Source organism: Astatotilapia calliptera, chromosome 19 (genome assembly GCF_964374335.1).
Source record: "Astatotilapia calliptera chromosome 19, fAstCal68.1, whole genome shotgun sequence".
Classification (NCBI taxonomy): Eukaryota; Metazoa; Chordata; class Actinopteri; order Cichliformes; family Cichlidae; genus Astatotilapia; species Astatotilapia calliptera.
This window is the reverse complement of record NC_137440.1, coordinates 14,098,607-14,126,490: the sequence shown is the minus strand read 5'-3', so window position 1 is coordinate 14,126,490 and position 27,884 is coordinate 14,098,607. Positions and strand designations below refer to the sequence as shown.

The window sequence follows — 27,884 nt, the reverse complement described above, 5'->3', positions numbered from 1 at the left end:
GGTCAGTGACTATGCAACAACATCAAAACATAGCTCTCAAGGATGGGATGCTACTTGGCCAGCATGGAGCTGGTTCAGTCCACGTTTCTATTATTTCCCCAGTCATCTCATTAAAAACCTCCATCCATACGTCTTTGTAACCTCTTATCTAATTCATTCGCTCAATGGACGAGAGGATTGACACCATCACAAGGCTAACCCAGAGATCCTTGAGAGGGAGCGTTCACACATCATCCCAAGAGTTTCATCTTGTTTTTACTTCTGAGAAATCATTTAAAGATTACTCCTCCCTTGGGGTCACTATCAGCTTTCTTTCACCAGAACTTTGTCTTCATGTAGCAAATTCTTTGTTGGTGCTGAAGTTGCTTTTCTCCCTCAGAGAAAAGAGCTGGATGTGTTGGATACAGTTGATCTGGTTAAATCAAAACTTTAGTAATGTGCCATGCACTGTCCTCTTAGAAGTTTCTATTCAAGCAATATCACAGTGCATGGCACGTTACTAAAGTTTTGATTTAACCAGATCTACTGTATCCAACACATTTTTCTTAAGAGAAAATTATTTTATTGTATTTTTTTCTTCAATTTTTTTCATGCACTGCTTAAATAAGTTGACTGGATACAGAAATATTTAGGATTCTGCACAGAGTCATTTACATTGTGGGCGACCGTGGCTCAGGGGGTTGGGAATCGCATCTGTAACCGGAAGGTCGCCGGTTCGATCCCTGGGCTCTCTGTCCTGGTCGTTGTGTCCTTGGGCAAGACACTTTACCCTACTTGCCTACTGGTGTTGGCCAGAGGGGCCGATGGCGCGATATGGCAGCCTCGCTTCTGTCAGTCTGCCCCAGGGCAGCTGTGGCTACAACTGTAGCTGCCTCCACCAGTGTGTGAATGTGAGAGTGAATGAATAGTGGTATTGTAAAGCGCTTTGGGTGCCTAGAAAAGCGCTATATAAATCCAATCCATTATTACATTAAAACAAACAATGTTTGTTCACAGTAAAGTTCAAGTGAACACTTTCACCTTTTGTTGCCTTATTTTAATCATTTAAAATCAAATGATTTAATGTGTATTTTAATATTTTGTTAATACCAACATTTTGAATGCTACGTTAATAATAAAAACTGCAAATACTGGACAAATTACTTGATTTAATATCCATCCATCCAGCTTCTGTTTGTCCTTTTAAGGGGCGCTGGAGCCTATCCCAGCTGTCTTAGGGCGAGAGGCAGGGTACACCCTGGACAGGTCGCCAGTCTGTCGCAGGGCTAACACTCACATTCCCACCTATGGGCAATTTAGTGTTTCCAATTAACCTATCCCCACTAACTGTCTTTGGGCTGTGGGAGGAGAGTACTGGGGGAGAACCCACGCAAACCACCAAATACCAGACAAATTACTTAATTTAATGTTCCAAAATGGCATCTATTTATTTTAAAGTAAGTTAGTTAAGTAAGTTAAGTATGTGAAAAGCAGTGAAAATTCACTTGTAACAACTAGAAATATCAACCTTTTTAAAAACACATGTGGATAGTTCTCAAGTTATCAATATTAAAATTTTGAAATATTAAAGTAAAGTACAGACTCAAATACCACATAATATTTAAAAAGTACTGTACATTAGTACAAAGCAGTGTGGCAGAAGTGAACAAAACAATTTGCTGTACTTTGTGGCTTGTGCTTTTATTATGTTTTTATTCTAATATGCATTTTATATTACCCCTGTGTATTAGTGGCATTGACCTGTGAGTATATTTGATACTTTGCTAAGGCCTTATAATACTCGTGTTACTTCTCTGTCTCTTATGTTAAGCACTTTGGTATAACGCTGGTTTTTAAATGTGCTCTTTAAATAAAGATTGTTGTTATTGTTGTTTAACTATATTTTGAAGACTGGCTGTAGCTTAACTACCTTCATATGTTGTTAGTGAGTCAAACAGTTTAGTTACTTTTTACTTGTGGTTGTTACTCAGATTACTATCGGTTTTGCACTGTAATAAGAAACTACAGATTTTCACTTGTACTTTACATTCCCCATCCTTGAAACCCCTTTGACCATTCCCCTTCCATTTTTTCTTTAATCCTGACCGCTGTGCAGGAACGCCCCGGTCATGCATTCGTCACTGAGCCACTTGAACTTTGTGCAGTGGAAAAGGACAAGTGTTGCTCGGTGCTTACGCAGCATTAACGTCATCGTGTTTTAATGCCCCAGATCTCTCCCAGAGATCTCCGTGTCTTTAGTCTGCTCACATAAATACATGATGCTTGAACAGTTTCACTGATAAACTGAAAATGAAACGTCACATGTGAATTGTCAATTTAATTATTGTTTTTGTTATTCCTTTTTCTAGTTTTAGTTCAAACAGTATATCTCCTTAGTCATGTTTTGGTGTTCAACTACTCCCAGTGTGAACTACTTTGTAGCATCTCAGAAACAAGTTACTTTGATCCATGTATATTTAATATCATCATTACAGAAAAAGAACATGATAGATGAAATGATATTTTTAAAATGTCTCATGCTGATCAAAAAATACATTTTCCAGCTTCATCCATCAAAGAATTACTTATTTCATCACATCAAGAAAGCCTTTATGATGTAGATGAAGACTTACTCGACGTCAGGCAACGGTAATACGCCTCAGTTTTACCTCAAATAATCTGTGCAGAAAAGGATCAAAGGAACTCTAACTGCCCTTTTATCTGTTTTTCTCGCTAGGTGGACCAAACCCTCAGCTTCCCAACACATGCTTAAATTTTTTCGGCAAGCCGACCCTGAGACGAAGCACATTTCTAGGGCTGCAGAGGTTTTCCAAAAGACTCTTCGTGTCCTAAAGAAGAAAGTGAAACAGAGATATAATCAGGAGCTCACAACACCCGGTAGAATTACTTTCTTTTAGGAAACTCGGTTTCACCTTGGATGGAACATTTAGAAAAGTTTTCATTACATTTTTAGTCAGACCACCTTTACTAGTTCTGTCATTGTAAAACAGTTTAACCGGCCACACATGATCAGCAACAGAATTTCAATAATGTTTGCTCAGATTTAAAAGTTTCATATCAATCAGTCCAACTCTGCCTGCTTTGTTACTCTAGCTCAAGAACAACTGTTGTCATGGAAACATTTGAAGCTGATTGCAGAGCTGTCAAAATGTCCTCCTACAAGTCCAGCCACCTGTCGGTACACCCATCTCTACAAGTATCGACTGATATCAGGACTCTGCAACAACAGGTAGTTAAAATGACATCTGAACAACCGTTTCCCCTAAATGAAAACTTCATTTCATATCCAATGTAAATTTTGTCTTAGCAAGCACATAATTAGGCCTCCAGGCAAAACTACAGTATGTCAGGATTAGAAAAGCCATTATCTGTTTTGATAGTTTCGATGCATACAGGTAGCAAATAAATGTATTAATAATCATCAGCATCATCTTAAACTTAATGAAATATATTTAGTTATGTTCACTTCACTGCATGCTGTTTTTAGTAAAGCATTTCTCAAACAATTAAAAATAAAAACTTCCTGAACTAGTCAACATTCTTGAATATTCAAGTACCTGTCAAGTTTCAAATGTTGATTCATCAATAATTTGTATATTCATAATTTCTCATTATTTTTAATTACTGAAATGCAACACGAGCCACGATCTCTTCCTCGCAGGGGAACAGGTGAACCTGCTTCCTAAGCTAAGCCCCTTCAAAAACTTCCACTCCTCCACTGCCCACTTGAGTCCGACTTCAAAAGCATGTGAAAGCCTATAGTTTGCCCATTTTAAAGACCCCACTTTACAGCTTTAAAGAGTATATTTTCTGCCTGGTGCAAGGCAGTCTTGCCCTCTGTGGGTAAACTCACCCTTTAGAACCCTTGCACAGGGGTTATTTAAAAATATAAAAAATAATTATTTTTTTTTATAATGGCCAAAAAAAAAAGGGGGGGGGGGGGTGACTCCTTGTTACTTTACTTTCCTAAAGAGATTGGTGTCAAATGCTAGTTTTCAGCCTTAATGTTGTCATAATGTTAAGTTTGTAAATTATGGTGATAAAGGAGGGCATGTTTTGCCTATGAGCATTTATTATCATTTGGTTTCTTCCCTCGCTTGTGATGTCTAATTAAAAGGAAAGTAGAAAATTCTCAAATCAAGAAGCTGGAACTATGAAATGTTTGTCAGCCGCCAGCTGATAAGTTATCTTGTTATCTTGTGTGTGTGTGTGTGCCAGCTGTTGACGAGGAGGCAAAAGGCAACAAAAAAATAAATACATGACAGGTTCTTGCAATCCTTTTTGGTTTTAAACAGTCATTTAAGAGCATAAAAATGATGCTGTTGCAATGATCCTAAGTCAATGTGCAGCAACGATGTTTCTCACAGGATCATAACCACAAACTAACCGTCAAAACAGATACTGTCATTTCTGTACATTTAATTTATATGAATGTACTGAATGCACCATTTTAAACCTTAATAATCCAGTAAACTGGATGATGCTTTCAGTAAGGGGTTATACAGTTTTGCATGGCAGTATTTTTGGACACACTTCATGTTTCTCTTTGTCAGGCAAAATCCTCGCTGGGGAGCAGCCAACACTGCCTTGGTCAGATGGCTACCAGCTGAATACGAAGACGGGGAGAGCGAACCAAAAGGCTGGAACCCAGAACGGCTCCATAATGGATTCCAACTTCCCCCGGTAATCTACAAAATACCGGTCCAACAGACACAAAAGTCTTGGTGGATAAATTACAGAAATGTAGAAATGAAGCCGGCTCGCCCTGCAAAACCCTGAGTTAATGTAGCATTTCATTTATTTTTCCTCACCTGTTTCACAGCAGATAACGTCCACAGCAATTTAGGAAGAGCACAGGAGAGTGTGAGATGACATAGATTAGAACCGCATTTATATATTGCATCTAGCGTATACACTACATCCATAACCTAAAAACAGTTGGTTTCTTATCATGTGGATAAACATAATTTCTTCCAAAAAAGCAGATGAAACCGTTTTGCTCACACTTGAATTCAATTTTAGTCCTAATTTATGCATTCATTACACAGAGTGAGGGCCTTTAGTTGGAGAACTCATCAAATATGCATCACTTGTATCCAGCCAACAGTTTACCACCATATCTGACTGCTGAAATTTACTACAGTGTTTCAGATAATAAATCAGAGTCCTAATATTCCATTTCTTATTGACTCACAGTGAGTGAACAACATCTTGATACTTCATGTGTTGCATTACTTGAGCACTACAAAATACAAATCCTGCTTTGTCTACAGGCCCGGACAGTCAGCAGGGAAATAATGACGAGTGCTTCTAAATGGAAAGATGATTCCTACTCTCAGCTGCTGGCGGACTGGGGCCAGTATATATCCCATGACATAACCCTGACGCCTCAAAGCACCAGCACCGATGGGTCAGATGTGGACTGTTTAAAAACGTGTGAAAATGTGCATCCGTGCTTTCCCATTAAGGTAAACAGAGAATCCATCATTTTCTTTATTTTTGTTGCTTGCACTTGTTTGTGTAAAAAATAAAAAAAAAATAAAAAATCCCTTTTTTCCTGGACTTTTGCACAATAGCAGCCCAGTGAAGCTCACCCAGTTTGATCCTGAGATAATCACATATTTAAATACATAAAATAACACAGTAATAGGTTCATTGTAGTACTTCCCAAAAAAACCCATTTACATTAAAAACAAACAAACTTTAAAATCTCTGTTGCTATGAACTCCCTGGTGGTGGTGATGGACAGAGCTGTGCATCCTTGTTTGAAAAGTTCAAGAGCATGGTGTTAATGTTTTTGTCACCAGGCCTGTTTGTACTATAGGACCCTCTGTACTTGTATGACAGCTAGCTTTAAACTATGGAAAAAATGGAAGCCATGGTAATCTGGAGACCGAGTGCATGAGAAAAATCTCACACCATGCATAGATGTTACAGCTAGCTAGATGACAAGCGGTCACCTGCCCAGAGTTATAAACTTCTCCAACTGCCTTTAGTTATTAGCAGGAGCCCAGTCAGTCCTTTTTAATCCTACTTTGCAGGTGACATCTGACAAAATGGCACCTTTCACTCTGGGATAAGGCATTGCTTTATATTACATACGTTTACTTTTCCAAATGTGAATTGGGCCTTCAAAATTCCATGACAAAGACGACAACAAATACATGTGGTAGATCAGCAGTAGTTTAAAGTTTACCGGAAGCACTAAATGATCAGTAAATGATTCTATCCTCTCTGCAGATGAATGATGGTCTACAAGGCTGTATGCCATTTTTTCGCTCCACATCAGACTGCTTTGTCAATTTTCAGTCTGGTATAAGACAAGCCCTGCAGCGACAACAGCTCAATGCCATGACTTCATTCATTGATGCTTCTGCTGTCTACGGCCACAATCAAAAGCTGGAGAGCTTCCTTCGTGACCTTCCTGGCCGTAATGGAAAACTTGCTGTCAATGCCCGATTCAAAGATCCAAAAGGAAGGCCTTATCTCCCATTTGTAACCAAGCTGCCATCAGCCTGCCACCAAGATCTGCAAGGGGAAAGAGTTGAATGCTTCAGTGCAGGAGACAACCGGGTCAGCGAAGGTCTGCCTCTGACTTCTTTGCACACGCTGTGGCTCAGAGAACACAATCGAATTGCAGAGGCACTGAAACACATCAACGGTCACTGGAGCCCAGAGATGATATACCAAGAGACTCGTAAGATCATAGGTGCACTGCACCAGGTAAGTGACAACCAAACCCAACTGAATCAGATGTAAAAAGTGACACAAAAAATTCAGTTTCAGTTGACATTTCATGTGATTCATGGAAAAAACTACTGAATTTAAAAGAAAGTATCCAAAATGTTAATTTACTAGCACTCAAGTAGGCACACAAAGGTAATTAGACTGATTAATTTGATGAATTCATTAGGCTAATATTTTGGATTCTGCTCAGATTCATTTATGCAAAGTCTGCAATCTGTCATTTCAGAATAAAAGTTGCACATTTTGAAATGTAGCAGCAATCTGCAGCAGAAAGGCAAAAAAGCTTTCAGCACTGTAAACTCTGTATTTCCAGGTTGCATCACACTTTTTCTCTTTCAAGTTTTCGCACTCTCAAGGCTACTTTGCAAGTACTTGCGATGAGTCAGCATCTCCCATGCAAACTGCAGTACTGTGCAAGTAACCAAAGCAGTCACCTTCTCTGTGACCAGATTCACCTGCCTTCACATGAGGTTGATAGTCAGCAGTTTCCAGCAGCCACTCGCCAACCGGTCAAGAAATACATTTTTCCTAGTTGACCAGTGGTTGCCAACCGTCTCCAGGCCTGTGTGACTTTTTATATTGCCAATTTTGTTTTTATTATAAACATCTCAAGTAGGCTAATAGTGATTTTAGTCATTTAAAACTAAATCTAAAATTTGTCAAACCCCTGTCCAATTCAATTTCAATTCAATTCAATTTCTTTATTGTCCCACAAGGGGAAATTAGTTTAGCAGCAGGAGGATAAGAACAAACAGCAGGAGGATAAGAACAAACACCCACCCTAAAGCTACTTTCAGTTTTGCATGCTTGGCCGCTCAAGGAAAACAAACATAATTCAATTTCTGCTATTTAATGTTTAACATTAACTGCCTAGTATTACCACAGAAGAAGCACCGTTTGCATTCACAGGCACGCTAACCTTTGAAAAAGCTTCAAAAGGGTACTAGATCAAATTTGAGAGGGATGGTTTAGAAATGAAACGAAATGCAGGTTGTGCTCCAATCTATGTGAAGGCAAGACCACTAAAGTTCTAATGGATTCACACGTAGTGGGGCGTTTTAGACTTTAAAATCTGGACATACCATCCTCTATCACCAGCGCTGTTAAATAAGCGTAGCTACGACACTAGACGCAGAATATGATGAAAATAAAAGCTACTGTGATTCGCAGCTATAAAGCTTCTGCCGAGTAACACAAATGATGCCTGAGGGGGAACAAACTAATCTAGCATTTATGAGCACAGTGATTTCAGAGTCTGCAGATGCGAGTGTGTCACAATTACGTGGGAGAGCTGATATGAATGAGATGTATAAAAGAAAAGAAGCGATTCTTTTCATTTGAAGTTACTCGAGGTTATAACAGCATTGACTGTATTGTGTCTGAAGCTGCTGTGCACATGGAAAACAAACTCTGGTATTTCTGTGATGCACAGAAATTGCAGGCATACAATAAAACAACACACAACATGTACGCTCTTGTGACAATCTACAAGTATAGAAACTTATATCCTATACACTTTTTAAAAATAAAAATCTTGTATCCCTAAAGCTGAGGCAGAAAAAGTGTCTTAGACAACATTGTCTCCATTTACTGTGTTTTTCACTTTATCATGTCATTTCATCTGACATTAAAAAGTGACACTGTAGGTACAATAGCAGTATGGGTCTGTAGCAGTGAGACTAAAGGATGGTTCAGGGTCGCCTGATACAGCCTCAACTATATGCTTCATCAAAAACGAAACCTTAAAAATAGAGAGGGTGTGTGTCTCCTGAAACCAAACTGGGAGCTGGTTCCACAGGAGAGAGGTCTGAAAGCTGAAGGCTCTGCCTCCCAGTCTGCATTTAGTGAACCACAGTCTAATTCAGGGGTCCCCAATCCCAGTCCACGAGGGCCGGTGTCCCTGCAGGTTTTAGATCTCACCCTGGGTCAACACACCTGAATCACATGATTAGTTCATTACCAGGCCTCTGGAGAACTGCAAGACATGTTGAGAAGGTAATTTATCCATTTAAATCAGCTGTGATGGATCAAGGACATCTAAAACCTGCAGGGACACCGGCCCTCCTGGACTGGGATTGGGGACCCCTGGTCTAATTATTCAAGACCTTACTGAAGAAGTAACAAAAGCACAAACTAGATTTTCAACATCACTTAGAGGATTTTCTCTTTTTCACTGATCAGATAAAAGAAAGCAGTCCTGCATTGTTTTCAAGATGAATGTTTTAGCACCATGTATAAGAATGACAGTTCCCTCTGCGAGCTGAGCGAGACATTATGAAGATAAACAGTGAAAAGCCTTCTCTATGGGGAAAGCTCTGCTGATTTAATGAATTCAGAAGTTGTCCGACCCTGACAGCTGCTGTTTTAAGTCTGATGACTGTGAGGATCAACCAGCCATGGAATTCCCTGCTTTGCTGTCATTGCTGGTGATGCTGCAGTTTTCATATCTGAAAACTGCAACTCCTAAGCCCATAAATTGGTATAAATTGGCTGCAGGGAACCATTTTATCTTAAACACTGTTCACATTAATATTATACATATTTGCAAGTCTCTGCTTGTAGTCGCTAGAGACAGAACAACAGAAAATTATCATGTGAATCACCTTATTTTTTTTCCAGTCAACACCTTTACCCAGCAGTTGTTTTAAAGCTTCCTCTAAGAATCTTGCCCAGCACCAAACAGCTAAGAAACCTAGCTACCATTAATTTGTGCAGAAACATGTCCCCAAATAATTACTGTTAATTATCTGCCTGATTTCAAATTGGAAACTGACGTATCCACTGAACTGGTCAGTGTATTTGTAGCACTGTGTCCCTCCAGTCCACAGAAACAGCCAGTAAATGCAAGCAGCTACATTTCCTCAGTTTTGCTCCAAACAAAACACGAGTCTGTTCTTTCTTTGTAGGTTCTTGATAATGAAGTAACAGATGGCATCACAGCTATGATGGCTCTCTCATTTTATTTATTTTTACGTGTCTTTATTATCCAATAGATACGCTTTTTACTACTGCTAAAGATGAGATCACACATTTTGTGGCAGGCCAGGCTTCAGAGCTTAGCAGAAACTGTTACCATCTCAGTGGTGTTGGGTGCAGGCACGTTGTGCACTACAATGACTGATTGGACTATTCCTTTCAGCTTCAGGCAGAGGGCGATTAATGATGAAGGAAGCGTGTGTACATTCTTCATGAAAAGTAACGAAGAAAATGTTTTATGATTGAATGCAAAGGATTTGTTGCTTATACCGAAGGGGAGCGGTGACCCTGGCGCTATCTTAAAGTTTCCCCAAACATTTTATTAGCAAGGGGAAAATAAGTCAGATTTTGTGTGCTGACATTTGACTACAGCAGTGGATTAGAAACTAGTATTTTCAGGTGACTCAGGGACAATGCTAGGGGAAAGAGATTTACAATATTAAAAAGAGATGGCCTAAGGTGGAAGGGTTCTTTAAATAATTTGGGAGGGTGAAGCATAAAAGGCAGGTAAAGGATTTACATACTGAAGCTATGACCAGCTTGGAAAATCCCCGTATTGGAAGCAGAGTGAAAAGTGAGGGACTATCTAGTCTGACCAGCCTGCAAACCAGCAGAATGTAACGTTATCTATTTTAACAAAAGGGGGAGGAAAAAAAAGAATTAAAGTAGTACAGAAGGGGGGGGGGGGAGTAAGAGAATTCAAAACTAAACTACAAGGCACTTTTTAATACATGACAGATTTGTTGACTGTTTTTAGCAAGGCCTGCAGACTAGGAGATCTGTTTTTTCAGATGTAGAAAATGTAATCCCACAAGCATTTGGAAAGTATGAGGCTTGACAGCAACAGCTTGATACTGATGGAGTAACTTTGAAGTAATTAAGGGCGACTGAGTAAATACCTGGTATGATAGTTTACTACTTGATGTAAACTGATGTTGGAGCAACCAGTGATGACTTAATGTTTGATTAATGTTCTCAGTGTTTGAATCAGAGAACGTACTTGTGAAGAAAGGTAGGATGAGATCATTATGAATTAATCATTGTCCAAATGAGTCACCATTACAGTATCTCCCAGCTCTAGTAAATATCATCATCCACCATCTAGTCCCGGATTAGGAGTCGCTAAGTTGTGATCGAATAATTATTTAAAGTGAAAGGAAACATGTAAAGGAAAATTCATACAGACTTCAGGGGATCGGGCTGCTTTTACACTCGACTGTATAATGCATGTATGAAACGTTCAGAAGATGGACTACAACATATGCATTTTTCCTTACAGCAACAGTTTTACCTGTTGTCCTCAAATATCACTTCATTCCAGAGATTGGACTAAAAAATGCAACATATGCCAGAAATAATAAACTAAAAACAATATGCTTATTTTTCATGATCTAATGCAACTCCATTCTCCTTTCCTTGTTTAAGATTTCTACAAACAATGTAAAATTATTTAGATCAATCACCTACCTCAGCTGATCTGAAGGGACATCAGAAGTGCAGAGGGAAGGTGAACTGACACTCTGAGAAGGGAGACTGAGACGTTGTACACACAGGAGGGTGACTGTGGTAGTGGACATGTGTGGGGGAAAATCACACAGCTGAACTGAATCTAACTGATGAGACAAGGGAAGCAAAACTGAACATAACAGAAGGGAGACTATCAAAATAAAACAGGAAGTAACAGAATGCAGGAATGCATACTTGAAAAAAAGATAGTGAGTGAAACGAACATAGTGACAAGAAAGACTTTATACAGAAGACAGAGCACAAAGATGAGACTAGAACAGACAGGATACGAAGGGAACGAAAGTCGTCAAATAAGGAACTGAAGAAAAGTTGAAGTCAGAATCACCAGGAGAAAATATTCTCAAAGGACTAAATAGAGAACTGCAAGAGATAAGACTCAGGACCGTGAAATAGATGAACTTCGATCAGTTAGTACGCTGTATATTCTGGATTTAGAGAACTTATTAACCACTACTTTCTTCATGCAAGGCAGCAACTGGACAAGTAGCAGATTTTATTACAGCAGCATCACGTTGGGTTTAACAGGATATTTTTGAAAATGGAAAACATATCAGCAGGTTATGGCATGAAACAGAAAACATGCTTATATTTAAGATTGACATGATCTGCACCACTTCATTTTGTTTACTGTTTTCATGAATTAGAGCAGTAATTATCTGCTTTCATTTCATAGGAAGGATAGTCCAGTGAATCTTTTGGTAAAAGATGTAATAAAGACCCACCTTTCCTTATTATTTAGAAATTTTGACCAGCTTTTAATTGTGAAACTTTCCTAAGCAAATCTGACTATTCATAGACATTCTCAGTTTTCAGGAACTGGTGTAGTTTTTGTGCCTTTTTCTGGTAAAAATGTTGACGGTTAATCAGGTTTTCAGTCTAATGAGTTGTTAATTAGAGAAAAAAAACAAACATGTTTGCTTTTTTTCCACAGTAGACATTTTCTGTGGAGCCAACAGAGAAAAAACACAGATGAAACTAATTTTGTTAACAGTGACTCATTTCCATTAAGCGTGAGCTCTTGTATGCAAAATAAAAATACTGGAACTTGATGTAGGCGTCGTTAACGTTGTCAATCACTGATCAGGTGAGAAAGAAACCAACCAAAATAAACAGATAGGAACTAAACAGGGTCACTCGAGATGCAAGAGTGTTCGAGAAACCATTCAGTAACACTTGTCTAAACAACTTACCTGCCACAGCTATTAACTTCTAATTCTTAATAATAATTGAGGCATACATAGCAGCGCCACTGAGAAGGATCTTTAATATCAGGACTGAAATGTCTTCCTGTAATGTGGAAGTTTGCTGTAATTGTGTCCCTCTGGGGGGAAAAGCATCTAACTGCAGTCCTTTCAGCAGCTATCAGCTCCTTGTTGTGCTTTTCGGTCCATATGGTTGAATCCCAACAGCTCTCACGAAGCCCTCCACCCCCTCCACCCCACTTTAAAATCCTCCTGCAGCTGTTCCCGACAAACAAGCTCACACGGGGTGAGTGTTTTTTAGAATGCTGTTTTCATTTTGCATTATTCTTGACAAGCTACTGTAAAAGCACAACTTTAATGCTTTAAATTATGCACTACATCAGTAATTGCTAACAGAAAAACCCACTTTCAGGCCAAAGGTACTGTAGGTAGCAATTAGGCTGGGAAGTGTTTTAAGGCGGATGCCAGTTGATGCATACCTGCAGACGTAGTATGTTTCTGTGGCTACACTGTTTATGTCAGAGTTATCAATCCAAAAATATTGGTCAGTTGCCCCCTCCATTCTAACTGTACTGGAATACTAATTATAAAAATCTAATTTAACTGATTGGCATAGAAATGGAGATTTGTTTTCTTCTGGTTGGACATTAACAGGAATGCGAGCAAATATGTTATCGAGCAAATAACAATGTTTACATTGTTTGACCGTGTGGCTGTCGTACTGCATTGCTCCTCCTACACCGGGTATGCTACAACACTAACAGAGACTGGGTGTGTTTAAAGTATATACAGAAAACATTTCTTTGAAGATTACACATTTTAGCATGGAGATAAAAATCAAAGCCAGAAATGCACACACTCACAACGTACTCTAATTAGAAGAAAACAGGTCACCATATGGAAACAACTTAATGAAAAGCTTTACACCCGAGTCAGCAAAAGGTTTGTGTTATTATTTTGTATCATTAAATATTCCCATGTACTAAAAAAGTAACATAAAATCTGCAGCTCAGGCTGTGAGTGAAAACAGTGGGGAGCAGGCAGGTGAAACTATCCGTACTTTGTTTCCAGTAGACTGTTTGTGGGCAGCCATTTCAAAACATCACTCTACAAGACTTGCAGAACAAACAGACTGAAAGGTCAGAAGCCATTTCAATACAGAGAGAAAGTCTATTATTTGCAGGAAACAAGAAATGATCAGCTAACAACATCTGGTTTCATTCTGACTTCAATCACAGTGCACAGTTGTGAAGGGCTTTTGCTTTTCCAGAAGTGTAGAGGCAATATCATTATGTTCTATTTAGTTGTAAAGTGGGAGAGACATAGCGGGAGAATTATTGTTAAAAAGAAAGGAGAAAAAAAACGATACAGTTTGAAGGGCCAGACCTGCTTTGCCTAAAGTGCTTCAGTCCATTAAGTAAGAGCCTCAGCTGTTGAACAGCATCACATTTATGAGCTTCATTATCTGAAAAATGCAATTCAACTGCAAATCATACAGCGTGCAATAACAATTAGAAAATAATTCTGTGAATTTACTTGTTATTTTATTAAAGGAGCTCTTTTAAAATTCCGTACTGCACTTTTATTAAGGTTTGGGGCTTTCTCCAAGCCAGAAAAATCAAAGGCCATCCCATGATAGCCTGGCTTTTAACCCCTAGTACAGTATGGATTACATTTCCAGGAGCCTTCTTCTTATAATGCAGCTGGGTGAATTAGAAGGTGAGGAATAAATTTCAAGCAAAAAAAAAAAAGCCTGGCATGTTGTAAAGGAGATAAAATGAAGTGTGTGAAAGGTTGAACACAAGCACAAGCTCATTAAATGGAATACTAAACCCAACACTCATCAGCCACAACATGAAAACCACCTGCATAAGATTGTATACGTGGCCTTCACGCTGCTAAAACAGCTTTGACCCACTGAGGCCTGGAAATGAGATCCATTAAGGTGTTTGACAGTTGGTCCTTTGCAACCTGTGAATTGTAAAGTGGGCCCTCTGTGGATTGAGGGTTCAAACCTTGGGATATTTCCTGTTTTTAAGTAATTATTTTGCAGTTTTGTGATGTATCTGCATGTGTCTGCAATGGAAGGCTGCCTGAGTCACCATGGAATGAGTAAACGGTTTGCATCAGTGTTACCAGCAGCACATTCCAGTTTAATATGATGATGAATTTTATTAACTTCACTTGTTGATAGTTTTAATGTAATGTCTGATCAGCCTGTCTGATCTGTAATTGGTGGACTACAATAGTCTAATATATGGTTTTGGTTACTATCCTGTAATATATGACTCACTGGGCTCCTGTACTTGGTAGATACTTCAGTTTCTTGTCTTGAACCTGAGGAAAGTTTTTTTTTCTCACTTTTCGGTCATGCTCAAAACCTCTTTGAATTGTTTTTCCAGGAGCCAAATTCCAGATGTGATGTGGCCTGAGTTCATAAAAAATCTTATATGAATTTGAGCTGATTTTCTGTCAGTTGTCACTGTGACTTTTCTCTGACTTTTCTTTTTTCCTCCTGTTTTTTTCTGTTTAGGCAGTACAGAGTTTAGACCTGCTAAACTCTGTATTGGTGAAGGTTGTGTGGGCCACATAAACCCTGAGGGGAATACCTGGTTTTTCCATCTTTCCCATTGTGCTCTAATCATTTCATCTAAAAAATGTGCATAAAATCCAAATTGGTTATTTTACTGTGTGTGGTTCCAGTGCTTCCTTTGCAATAAATAACTAACTGATGTAAAAATGATGGACGATATCTCACTAATGTATGTGTTGGCTTCCGTGCATTTTTGTGTGTGTGGGGTTGCACCCTTGTGACATGAGTCGAGATTCGGGTGCTGAAGTGAGGCATTTATAAATAGTGATGAGGACAGATGAAATTCTCTGCAGTAAACCGTGAGGAAACAAGCGTGCAATCACAGCCAGGGTTATTATACAAGTAGACATTTCACTGGTAATCCTACAGGGATTCCTTTAGCTGTATGTATATACACATTCACAGATATCATTTCAGGTATTCAAAGAGGATATTTTGTATTTATTTGTAAAGTATGCTTCTATTCAAACTCAGTATAGACTTTAGAATTTGGTGATAGACACATAAAATCTTTTGCGCTTTTTCCCTTTTTCTGATGTCCATCCGTTTTCTTTTTTGATTCCCAGATCATAACCCTAAGAGACTATGCTCCAAAAATCATTGGCCCAGAGTCCTTCAAACATTACATTGGTCCCTACAGGGGATACGATCCATCTGTGGACCCCTCTATCGCCAACGTGTTCGCCGCAGCCGCATTCAGGTTCGGCCATGCTACCATCTCCCCAATCCTCTGCAGACTGAATGAGAGCTTCCAGGAGGATGAGCGCTTCCCCCACTTGAGACTGCACAATACTTTATTCAGTCCATGGAGAATAGTCAAAGAAGGTCAGTGCACTCGTATGAGAATGGAAACCAATAACACATCCTACAAGCACAGTAAACACACCGAAAGAAAGGAGGAAGAAGAAAAATACTCTTTTTAGGTCAGCTCCAGAATCAGCTGCATACATGCAGTTTAAAAAAATTTACACAAGCAGGATCAGAATTTTTGTTTTCTATAAAAAACCCAGAAAATGAGCGATACAGAGTGCACCCATTCACAGGAAGAATAATCGATCGTACAGGCTGTAGGGACCTTTTTTTTATTCATTGCCACTTCATGTTTTAACCTATTCTTTAATTTGACCAGAACATTAAGGTTATACATTTTTCAGCAGAACATTTTGGTATTGTGACCATTATGATCAAACTAACTGAAAACCCAAACAGCAGCAAAGGGACACATGTATTAGTGAGTAGTGTCAAGTTTCCACTTGGACGTTTGGTCCAGCCGTGTAGCTTAGCTTTCCGACGTTTGCATATATTTTGTTTTGCCACATTTCTTTTATTCACTGTTTTCCTCAATATTAAATAACAGCAAGAAGACTGTAAATCATTCTGATGATTGTGATGGGTTATATGAGAGAGCAATTGTATGTATGTTAAGTCTTTAAATCTGAAAAAGAATAATATGCTTTGTCTAAATTATTAAGTAAAATTTTGCAACCAGCTTCTTTTCTAAGCCTACAACAATTATATTCATTCCCACCTGTATTCATGACCACTGGGGAATGTGGGTTCAGTGTTCATACTTGGATTAGAGCTCTCAAATTCTTCAGAAAATATGTTGTTTTCTAGCCACTAAATACTTCAGTGGTCAGCTTATTCAGGTTGAGGCTGTGTATACTTGTTTTTTTAGAGTTTTTTGCCTGCTGGGAATGAAAATGATACATCTCAACAAAATCAGAAATGCCACGCACAGTCTTTCTGCTGTTCTCTTCATGTCTGCATGCTACTCTGGCTTTCTCCAGTATCCCCCCCCCCAAATGCATAAGGTTAGGTTAACGACTGATTCTACATTGGTTGTAGATATGAGTCAGCGCATGACTCTCTGTGTTGATGCTGCAACAGACTGGCACCCCACCTCTTGCCCCCTTGATAGCTGGAATAGGCTCGACATGTAGCTCCCTTGTGATGTTGAAGTGGATAACCTGAAGTGGATGGATGGATCGATGAACAACTGTGACACACTCACCTTTTATCATATCCTAAAGATCAGAATTTCTGGGTCTGCTTACAAAAGTTTGAGGTGTTTTCATTTTTACTTTAAAATACTTTTCACTGTATTTCCATACAGTGAAAAGTATTTTAAGGTCATAGCTGTGTGCAAAGTGTGAAAAACAGATCCATAATAATTAGAACACTTACTTGGCTGAAATTCACATTGAAGATCATGTTCTCTGGCATGTGCAGACAGCCTCCAGCATTCCTGTACCATGCTTTTGGAAATACTGTTACAACCACATATGCTATATGGTGTGCAATTTTATCCTGGAAGTCAAACATTCTGTTCTGTTTCAAACTAGCTCAAATTTTGTGTGAAGGATCAATTTCCAAACCTAGATTGAGCACATCAGGTGAGTAGTGAGATCAAGAGTATGCTTGTTTATTTTCTTTCTTTCCCTTAGTCTTCATCAGGCTGTGCACCATAAATTCATCCCCCAGGGTGGGAATGCCGGTATCAAATTTGACTGTTATGTCCTGAGGGAGAGCATTCAGAAGAAACGATCTGAACTGCAGTGCTTGCCAGAAGGACATCTCATGCTGGCTCAGAGCTAACTGAAAACACAGGATGGTTTTTTTTTTTTTGCCCACACCAACAGAATCTTCGCTCACCACCTGGACCACTCGTCGGATTTGGCTCTCTGCAACTTAGTCCACTTCTTGAAAATGAAAAACAAGTTGATGGGTCACTGTTTGGACACACTGGAGGAGTATCACGGATGGAGCTTGATGCACTGACAGAATGCGACTGTGAAAAGTGTCATTTTTTCCCCACAGTGGCTCTGCGATCGACCTCCACTTGCCATCGCCATTCCATACGTCATCATTCATCGTCTTTTGAAGCAGTTAAAACGATCTTTTAGGTTGTCAGAACGTTGCAATTGGTTCTCATGAATCTCATTTGATATTTTGTAATATAAAAATAATGAGAGATATTTAATCCACTTTAAAACTTCAACATCCATTTTTGAAATAAAAAACAAACACAAAACAAATAGTTATATATTATAATATTCATACTATATTATATTATGGCCAATTCACAATAATATTTATAGTACATTAAAACCATACTGCACAAAAACCTATTAACAGCAATTCACTGACCCAGAAAACCTTGTGTTGCTTTTTCTTACTGGGACCCATAGTGAGCATCTCCACTGTGATGCTCACTATGGGTGCGTCACAGCAGAAAGACTGAGATGACATTTCTCAGCCTTTCTGCTGAGAAATGTCATCTGGGTAGATTGACTTTGTGGATCCTATTATTTCTACTGCCCTGACCCCATGACATTGTACAATAAAATGTGGTCTACTTAGCTCTTCACCAGCTGGTCTCACATTTAAATGGATTATGCTACCTCAAATATTATCTTAACACCAGTTGGGATGTTTTGCTGACCTCCAGTGGCTGAAGCTGTTACCTTGCTGCTTCCTTGCTGTGTTCAGTTGCCTTACAACTGAAAACCATGTTTATTACTTTTATAAAACTATAAAAATGTATTGTCATGATAACCAGCATGTTCATCCTCAACAGTCCATTCATTCTATTTGCTGAAAAGAAATGTTTGGACAATGGAGGGCCCCTGGGAAGTACCAAATCCAAGCCCGGGAGTGATTTCTGAGCAGCAACAATGAAAGCATCCAGTCCAGAGAAAACAGTACCTTCCAACCATATGTTGTTTTTCTTGTCATTGTGGTCAACCCCTGGATTATAGTCGGGCTGTATTCCAAAAAAAATCAATGAGGTTTTCACAGTTTAATAACATTGCAATATATTATCTTTTTAATAGAGAAAACAACAAAAAAGAAATACAAAGTCACAGTCTTAACAGCAACCCACAACAACACATGAACTATAAATAATAATTAATACTAATGACTCTGGAAAAATAAGTAATAGGCTTTTGTTTCTAGGGGGGATTGAACCAGTCCTGAGAGGCGTAATTGGATCTGCAGCGTCAGCTGTTAGCGCAGACATGCTGTTGGCTGATGAAGTAACAGAGAGGCTAGTGGTCCTTGATACACTGAAGCAGATGGACCTGGCTGCGCTGAACCTGCAGAGAGGACGAGATCACGGCCTCCCAGGTAAGATCTTGGCTGAGAGTCAGATCTGTCATTCAAATGCCATTAGATTATCCTCGTCAAATCAAAGCGACAGTAACCACTCCACACCCTGTTTAAAAAAACAAACAAAAAACCCCCACATCATTTGTCCTTCCCTTTGTCAACAAACTGTGTTTCTTAGTGACCATTGACAAACCATTGACATATTTAATGGGTGGTCATTAATATGAGTACTCTGTTGTTGCTTCCTGGTTCCTTACAGTGTGGACAATAAGGAATGAGCAGTGCTGTAATAAATTACTTTTTAGCTTGGAGCTATGTAGGCCCACAAGGACGAAGTAGATATAGAAGTGAAATTTTAAAACTAACAATACAAGAACAACATGAATTTTGGTATTTGTTTAAAAAGAAAAAGAAAAGAAGTGATCTGGCAAACAATCCTGCTTTTCTTGATTTGTTATTATAAAGCTGACAGATGAGTCATAAAGCCTGATAAGCACAAAAACATTATCTACGCTGATCCAAATCAAACACATCACTCCCCTGAGCATCCCAGAGCATTTCACACTGATTCTGGGACGCTATTTGTGTTCATTTAAAGGAATAATAACACAGTATGGGAATTAAATTTATTTAATCTCTCACCGAGCATGCAAACAACATGATCAGTGACTGATGTTGTCCTTTCTCCTCATTTCTGCGTTTTCTCTTCTTACCGTCTCTCCTGACACCAGGAGAATAAAAACCAAGGCAATCATAAAGCTCTATATCACCGGAAACACCTGTGCATTATTTACCCAAGCTTTCATGCCCAAGCCAGCTCTGCCTTCTGCTCCTGTCAATGATCTTGTTTCAGTTCTAAAGTTTTGACTGTATTAATGCCATTGCTCCCACAAAGATCAAAGTTATCCCTGAAAAGAAAAAAAGGCACCATGGAGGAACGCCAAGCTGGTAAAAGCTCAAAAAAGAGAGCAGACAGGCAGAACGCAGGTGGTGGAAAACAAAACTTCACGTTCATTATGACATGTATAAAAAAAGACTGCAGCTATAGCTTGAAAGTTAAGTCCCTTTTTTTCTGAGATTGGTAATCAATATAACACACACACGTCAATGCATGAAATAGCTGTGCATCTTTTTTAAAGTTGACAGTCTGTGAGGATAAAGTTTGTATTCATATACACTGGTGAAAATAACTATTTGAATTTGTAAGTTTGCCCACTTAGAAAAGAAAGAAATGAACTGTCTCTAATTTTATGGTAGTTCTATTTTAATGGAGAGAGTCATTGAATGAAATAAGCATTTAATCCCCAAACAAAACATACCTTACTCTACTACTTTGTGGGGAAACCCTTGTTGGCAAGCACTGCAGTGAACCCTTTGTTGTACTTTGCCACCATTTTTTTTTTACACAACTCGAAAGACACTCTGTAAAACTTTTAGGTTTCTTTGCTTCTGTTTGGCAACTCAAAGCTTCAGCTTCTTCCATAGGATCGTGTTCTAATAAAGTAAAGGAGGTTCTTGTCGATAATTATATGGTACATGGACCTGTCCACTGAAGCAGCAGAAAAACAACCCCAAAGCATAATGTTCCCGACTTTGTGCTTGATTGTGTGGGTGGTGCTCTTTGAGTCATACTCTCTTATGTCAAACGGGTCGAATTGATTGCAAAGAGCTCAATTTTAATTTATCTGACCAAAGCACTTTTCCCCAAGCCTTCTCTGTTCACTGGCAAACAGACAAACTTAAGATGGGCGTGTAGATATGGCTTCTTTAGCCAGGGGAACTTGTCGGCAGTGCCTTATCAGTGGTGTTCTTGGTGGTGACGGTGGTCCCAACTGCTTTCAGATTATGAACAAGCTCCTCCTGTGTAGTTTTGGGCTGATCCACCACCATCCTCAAAATTATGAAACAAGACCTTGCACGGAGTTCCAGATTAAGGTCTGTCGATGGCTGTTTTATATTTCTTCCATTTCCAAACAACTCCACCAACAGTTGTCATCTTCCCAACAAGCTTTTTGATGGTCTTGTTGCTTTGTGAGCATTTCTCTAAGTGAGCAAACTTGCAGATTCAAATAATCCCCTCACAAGAGGAGTCATGAGAAAGAAAGAAACCCCCCCCCCCCCCCAGAATATCACAAGAAAACGGCAATATAGAAAGTAGCACTGTGAAAGAATCCTATACAGCCAGGTGCGTTTGAAGCATTAGTGCAGAATGATAGATGAGTTCAATAGTGTCATAGCAGCTAGAGTCAGATTTAGGTTATTGTGTGCAGTTCTGTTCAGATCCCTTCATGTCTTAAGGGAAGTAAATGAGAGTATGGTGAGTCGGGTTAAGGTGGAAAGACTGGATTTGATCTCCTGATTTTTTTATTCTTAATGTCATGCCAAATTTCCACAGCCATTGCTAAATATGAAGAATGGTCACCTCTACTCAACAGGGGACACATCCATTATAATCACATGGGTGCCAGAAAAAACAAAAAAAAAGCAAAAAGTGTGGCATCCAGGCTGTGGTTGCACAGTTTGTTTATGGGGAAGAACTGTACCAAAGGGTGAGCTGTAATCAGCAAAAATGATCTTTTGATTCATTTTCCAGGTGAGAGAGCACTATCTGCATAGCTGTAGAGATCTGTTAGGGCTGCATATATACTGTATGGAAGAACTCGCATGAGTTTTTAGCCTTCTTTTATGCTGCTTGTTTTACAGCAATTTGATGTTCCAATTTAAAGTCACTGTCCACAGCAGCCCAGCAGTGGTTGATTGTGATAAGCACACGTTAACCAGGATCCACCCATCCATGAATGAACCAATCTACATAACATATATAGCTGTCATAGGGAGAGAGGCGGGGTACATCCTGGATAGGTTGCCAGTCACTGGCTTCCTGCATCTTGAGTTAATAAATAATTAAATCAGATAGGCAGTTTAATAATCATATCAATCAGGTGGATTTTACTTGCCCTGCAGTCTGGCATTTCTTCCAGCTTCCATGATGACACGAACTCAGGAAATCAGAAAGTAATATCACCTGATTCTCTCACCTGCACTCTACATGCTTCCCTTTTTTCTTTTCATTCGTTTTTGTCACAGTACTTTTCTTTAACATTTAGCAATGATGTTAAAGCTATAGAATGGGAAGCTAGCATCAACTTAGTTACGTTTTTACATGACAGGAAATCTCAAAGGGAAAATGACTGAAAATATGCACAGACTGAGTCTCCTGGAACACAATCTGTTATTCACTTAAAATACAACGTCTGTACTTGAGGGGAAAAAGTGATTTGCGATAACTTGAAAAGGGACTAAGATGAAAGTGAGAACAAATAATTTAAAAGGTATTAATTGCTTCACAAGTAATGTTTGACAAAATGGAAATTGAGCTATTCTTTTCAACATTTTCAACAGTTGATCTGTATATGACGTGTTCTCAAAGTTATCTGGTTATTTCATATTTCATGCCTTTGAAAAGAAACTGAATGCTAATTTTGTGATATAATGCTGCATGAGAATATATTTAAAGCTGTAAAAAGTGCTGGTTTAGATTCACAGAGCACCTATGCCTGTAGCAGGAAAGCCTGTGGCATTCGTGCTCACTCATAGGTCAACGTTTTTCTATTTTTTTGCAATGCATTCTATTGACTTTCCATGCAAGTTTAATCTTTTTTTACTGTACTTAAATCTTTTGAAGCATTTTGAATTGCCTTGTGTCTGAAAGGTGCCAAAATCTTGCATTGCCTAGTTTAACTCCACTGACTTTACACATCAGACTCTTGGGAATAGTTATTACCAATGTGAAAAAAGCTTTTTGCAGTTCCAGTGCAGCTGTGCTAAATCTCATATCCAAGGACCATGCCTTTTCCCTGGAACTTTTAGTAAAACGGTTATCAAGACTATCTTTTTCACTCTCTTTATTTGTATCTTTATATGTCTTTAACTTCTAGTCAATGACAGCATTAATTTAAGCAAAAGCTTTTTTAAAAAATATAAAAAAAATACGACATAAGAAAGACAACTTTGTGCACAACTAAAAACAAGACAGACCATCTTAGACTTTAGTTTTAAATCAATGGGTTGTTTTCATTTGGTCAAGCTCATATTTTTGTGTCAGAGAAATCAGAGAAACGATGCTGCAGTGAGCTCTAGCAGTTCTGCTGAATGGGTTTTATTTGGACAGCTGGCGTCCCATTTCTTCCTGTTTCTAGCTAAGCTTTAATAGCTTCCTGTACGTAGTCTTCATAAAGAGAACTCTTGACAAGACATCCAAATTTAAATGAATATATTCACTTTTAAATGACACTGTGCTAAAATTCCTTTTCAGGATACAACGATTGGAGGGAATTCTGTGGATTGCAGCGCATTAAGACATTGGATGATTTGTCACTGGCCGCGGGAGACTCCAGGGTTGCTAAGAGAATACTTGACATATACAAACATCCCGACAACATCGATGTATATCCAGGAGGACTTGTTGAAAGGCTTTTGCCTGGCTCAAGAACTGGTCCTCTCTTTGCTTGCCTGATTGGAAGGCAGATGAAAGTGCTCCGTGATGGTGACAGGTACGTAAGATTTGTCTAGGTTGAACATTCAAATGAAATCAAGGCTTCAGTGAAACTTGTGTATTTTTCATTTTCAGGTTTTGGTGGGAAGCTGATGGTGTGTTTACCCAGCAACAGAAGGAGGAACTTTTAAAATTTTCTCTATCCCATCTGATCTGTGATAATAGCGACATAGGAGAAGTTCCTCTTGATCCTTTCAGATTGGGGAAGTATCCATCTCATTATGTCTCCTGTGATCAGATACCCTCAATGAATTTGGAAGCTTGGAAAGACGAAATGGGCGAAGGTCAGCCTGTGAAATTTTTGGCAAATCTTTCGCCTATTATTTAAAAAATCATTGCCTTAAATTGGTTTCCTTTTTTCTGCCACATATTAACGAGAAACATTTACCCAATTCCAGACTTAAAACGGTGTGGCCTTCCTAAACAGATCAACAATGGAGATTATATCTTGTCCTCTACATCTCGAAAACTGGTTGCTCTATACTCTTGTTACCATGGTTTCACATTAAAGGGTGCCGCTGTCATAGTTTGCATGGGCAATCGATGGTGTAATCAACCTCCACAATGTAACAGGTATGTAAACTATTTATGAACTATCTACTTGATGTTTACCTGCAGTACTTTATGTGAGGGATTCACATTGAAATATACTTTATAATGCAGATCCACCTTTGTAGGATTTGGTTGAGCACCACAGACATTCCCCATTTTGCAGGGTGTATATGCTTGTGCAGAACTACTGTCTGAGTGGTGCTTTACTGCTATCTGCTGGTACTAAAGGAGAGTGAAGTGTTTTAGCAGGGTTTCTTCATAGTTTGAGCCATTTGCTAAAGATCACTGACTCAATACGCTTGTAAGCCTATACACACTTATTATTATGTTAAAAGTATAATCAGGTAATTACAAATAACAGGTGTTTAAAAATGATCTTGCAAACACTGCCTCTTTCAGGCTGTTACGGTAAACAAAATGTTTTCTCATTTTTTGTAAATCCGGTCATTGTTTTGGTTTTTTGTCTGTTTTTTAAAAAAGAAACAAACAAAAAAACTTCCTTCATGTTTTCAGGTATTTGTGGGAACACGATAAGAGAATTACTCACCACTAATAAAAACTTGGCAAGCACGTTGCACTCATTAAAGCATTTTTCTGTTCTGAAATCTTGTCTGTGCAGTTCGTAATTCTAGGAAGACAATTAAAATATTTGTATGTTTTTTTCTATGAACACATTCGTTTAATGCTGGGAAAATGTTTGTGTTTCTCAGAAGATGTTCTTACTATAAAATACGCAATAAGATACCATTATGAGAACTGCGTCAACATTAACCCTCAATGATCAAAAGGATTAATTTGATTGGAGGTTTACACTGATAGATTGTCAGTGTCAAAATGTAGGTGGGTCTCTCACTGTTATGTCAGCAATCTTAAACATTCAGGTTGTTCTCGCTTAGCTCATTTTTATTAAGCTGTTCTAGTGTATTCATGCATTGTTGACATAAAAAATGATGAATGGTTTCAGGTTGGTTTCCTCTTAAGTTGGCAACAGCTGATATCAAATAAACCTGGCTCCAATGACTCTTTCAAATAAAACCAACCTGTGAACAGATGTATAATAGTAGAATTTTGCTTGATCCCTTATAAGTATATCAATATAGACCATTTAAAAATATACACACTTATTATTATGCATGTAAACAGCATAAAACATTCTCATTTACATGAAGTCAGACTTATTAGGAAAATCTGAGTTACAGGAAAACTGTAGGATAAGTGACAGAACCCAAAACGCAGGGTTTTTGTGATTTAAACTTATACTTCTCCTTTTTCTATTTAGTGAATTCGAGGTCAGCAGCTCATTAATGTAGCCCAACAATTTTTTTCACAATATGTTGGGCTACATTTCTGCCCTCTAATTCAAATAAGGTGACTTCAGATTACAAACAAAACCAAACTAAACTGGTGGCTAAAATGACATAATGCTAAACTTGAACCTTTAAAACAGGACTTCACAAAGTAATGGAGAACATCCCAATGGCTGTGTCAATCATTATTTGATTGGCTGTTTCAATGTCATACTGTGAACCCTGTACTTGTGTTAAGATAACCAGTTGCCATCTGCTAATTTTTATAAGACTATGTTTTAGGCGTACAGTTTCTCCCCTAATGCTAAATAAAAGTACTTTTCCTGTTTCTCATTTATTAGTTTTCTTTTGTATACGTCTCATTTAAATATTTCAGATCATCAAACAAATTTTTATATCAGACAATGCCAAAGTGAGTAAATACAAAATGATTTAAATGTTGACTTCATTGATTAGGAGAAAAAAGGCTGTCCAAACCTACCAGGCACCGTGTGAAAAAGTAAATGACCAGCTAGTTAAATCACGAATCAACTGTGATCAACAATGTTTTTTAGAAAGCTGCATTAAGTTTCACTTGCCAGACCTACACCTGACAACTGCCAGACCTGGTAAACCAAGAAATCTTTTAAATAGAACAAAATGCAATATATCATTCCACGATCTGAAGAAGCTTAAAAACAGGTGAGAAATAAAATCACTGACATCTATCAGTCTGGAAAGGGTTACAAGAGTGCATTGATAACTTATCCATAAGGTCGCAAAAGAACCCAGAAAAACTAAAGAACTGCAGGCTCACGTCAAGTTCAGTGTTCCTGATACAACAAAATAAAAAAGAGACTCAAAAATGGCATCCATGAGCAGAACCAGGTAATAAGTTTAGGGGGCAATTACTTTTTCACATATGGCCAGGTACGTTTGGAAACATTTTTCACTTAATAAATTACATCTTCACTTAAAAGCTGCATTTTATTTTTATTTGAGTTACTTTTATCTAATATTAAAAACTTCCAAACAAATATAAAGTAAGAAATCAGTACAGAAGGATACTGTGTCACTGCGCTGTGTTGCCTTTCATGTTAAGCAAATGCTTTAACTAAAGTGGTTACGGGTGGGCTTAGGTCAAGTACAATAAACATCATCTCAATTTAATCTTAAGATAGCTTTACTCTAATCAAGGCAATGTGAATTTGATTTGATATGATTAAATTGATTAACATGACGAGATTTAAAACACAAGATAAAAATAAAATAATAATAAAGTACAGAACTTCTCCAAAGCAGTAATAGTGAGCATCTTAATGCACGAGTTCCTGGACAAAATTTCATATTGTGTTTGTCGGTACTTGAGACTCTGTCGATCAACTGAAAGAAATATTGCCTGTCACATTTTTCATAACTGTCAAGAAAGCGAACAATGCCATATGAGTTTCAGTTTACTCTGGTAAGTTGGGTGTGCACAGTAAAACAACACTTGTCTGTCTTAAAGTTATGCTAGCAGGGGTGTTTGCGTTTTGATTGACTGCAGTGATTTGGTTTCAGTATTATTCTGTGAGACAATAAAAATAACACCATGTTTTTGTTTTCCTTTACAGGGAATCACCCCTAAGATGTTAGCGATGCAACAGAATGGGAAATGCTACATGAGTTTATAATCAAGTTCACATGATTTTTCTTTGATTTTATTATCTGCAACATTTAACTTTGGAAAAAAATACTAATATTTATGTACTTATATATGTAAACATTTCTCTTCACGCATGTGATTTTTAATTTTTATTTCACAAAAGGTAAGAAAAAAAGTAAATTCTTGTATAGCTCTGTGATAATAAACGTCCACGCATACAGCGTTACACCTGTGGTGTTTTTTTCAATTTGCAGTCAAATTTCTGCAGCAGATTTTCAGTTGCCCTCATACCACACACAGATCTCTATTCAGGTCCCGGCAGCATACTTGAAAGGGAAGAATTCAGACACCACACCCTGAACACACTCTCCCAAGCACCTTTCAAGAAACATTACAAAGTGCTTCAAAACAAACTGCTAGAATGTAAAAACTAAAGCAAGTTCATAAAGATGAGTTTTTCGCTCAGAGGGAGAGAGTGCCAGTGTTGCAAAAGCTTTGTCTCCTTCGGTGTGATGCATAGCCAGTAGGGCCCTGATGACCATGCAGCACTCTAAAGGCCAACATCCAATTCCAAAAGTGGAGTCTGAATTTAAAGAAGACCCAGTGCAGCTGGAGTGTGACATGTGAGTATTTAAAAGAAGTCTCGCAGCAGAATTCTGAGCAACACTGCTAACACAGTGGATGCAAA

General features: G+C 38.4%; 1 protein-coding gene and 1 long non-coding RNA gene across 2 annotated transcripts in view; one reads left to right on the top strand and one right to left on the bottom strand.

Annotated features, from left to right (window-relative positions):
• Positions 1-11,335, bottom strand: part of LOC145422368 (uncharacterized) — a 48,237-nt gene extending 36,902 nt beyond the window's left edge. The window contains exon 1 of the long non-coding RNA XR_013903649.1: positions 11,191-11,335. This is a non-coding gene — a long non-coding RNA (uncharacterized LOC145422368). The remainder of the gene's footprint in view (positions 1-11,190) is intronic.
• On the top strand, positions 2,450-27,412 carry tpo (thyroid peroxidase). The gene is made up of 11 exons (XM_080293653.1): positions 2,450-2,877; positions 3,100-3,229; positions 4,554-4,683; positions 5,274-5,468; positions 6,241-6,723; positions 15,612-15,870; positions 19,006-19,176; positions 23,474-23,711; positions 23,789-23,997; positions 24,112-24,286; positions 27,165-27,412. Exons 1-11 carry the CDS (start codon positions 2,745-2,747, stop codon positions 27,184-27,186), a joined length of 2,145 nt encoding a protein of 714 aa, XP_080149779.1. The 5' UTR covers positions 2,450-2,744; the 3' UTR covers positions 27,187-27,412.
• The last annotated feature ends 472 nt before the right edge of the window (positions 27,413-27,884 follow it).

Bases quoted from the DNA above. Each gene is read 5' to 3' on its own strand.
- tpo (XM_080293653.1), top strand. From the start codon at position 2,745: ATGCTTAAATTTTTTCGGCAAGCCGACCCTGAGACGAAGCACATTTCT. The intron at 4,684-5,273 runs GTAATCTACAAA...CTTTGTCTACAG, and splicing joins ATGGATTCCAACTTCCCCCG to GCCCGGACAGTCAGCAGGGA. The intron at 24,287-27,164 runs GTATGTAAACTA...TTTCCTTTACAG, and splicing joins CAACCTCCACAATGTAACAG to GGAATCACCCCTAAGATGTT.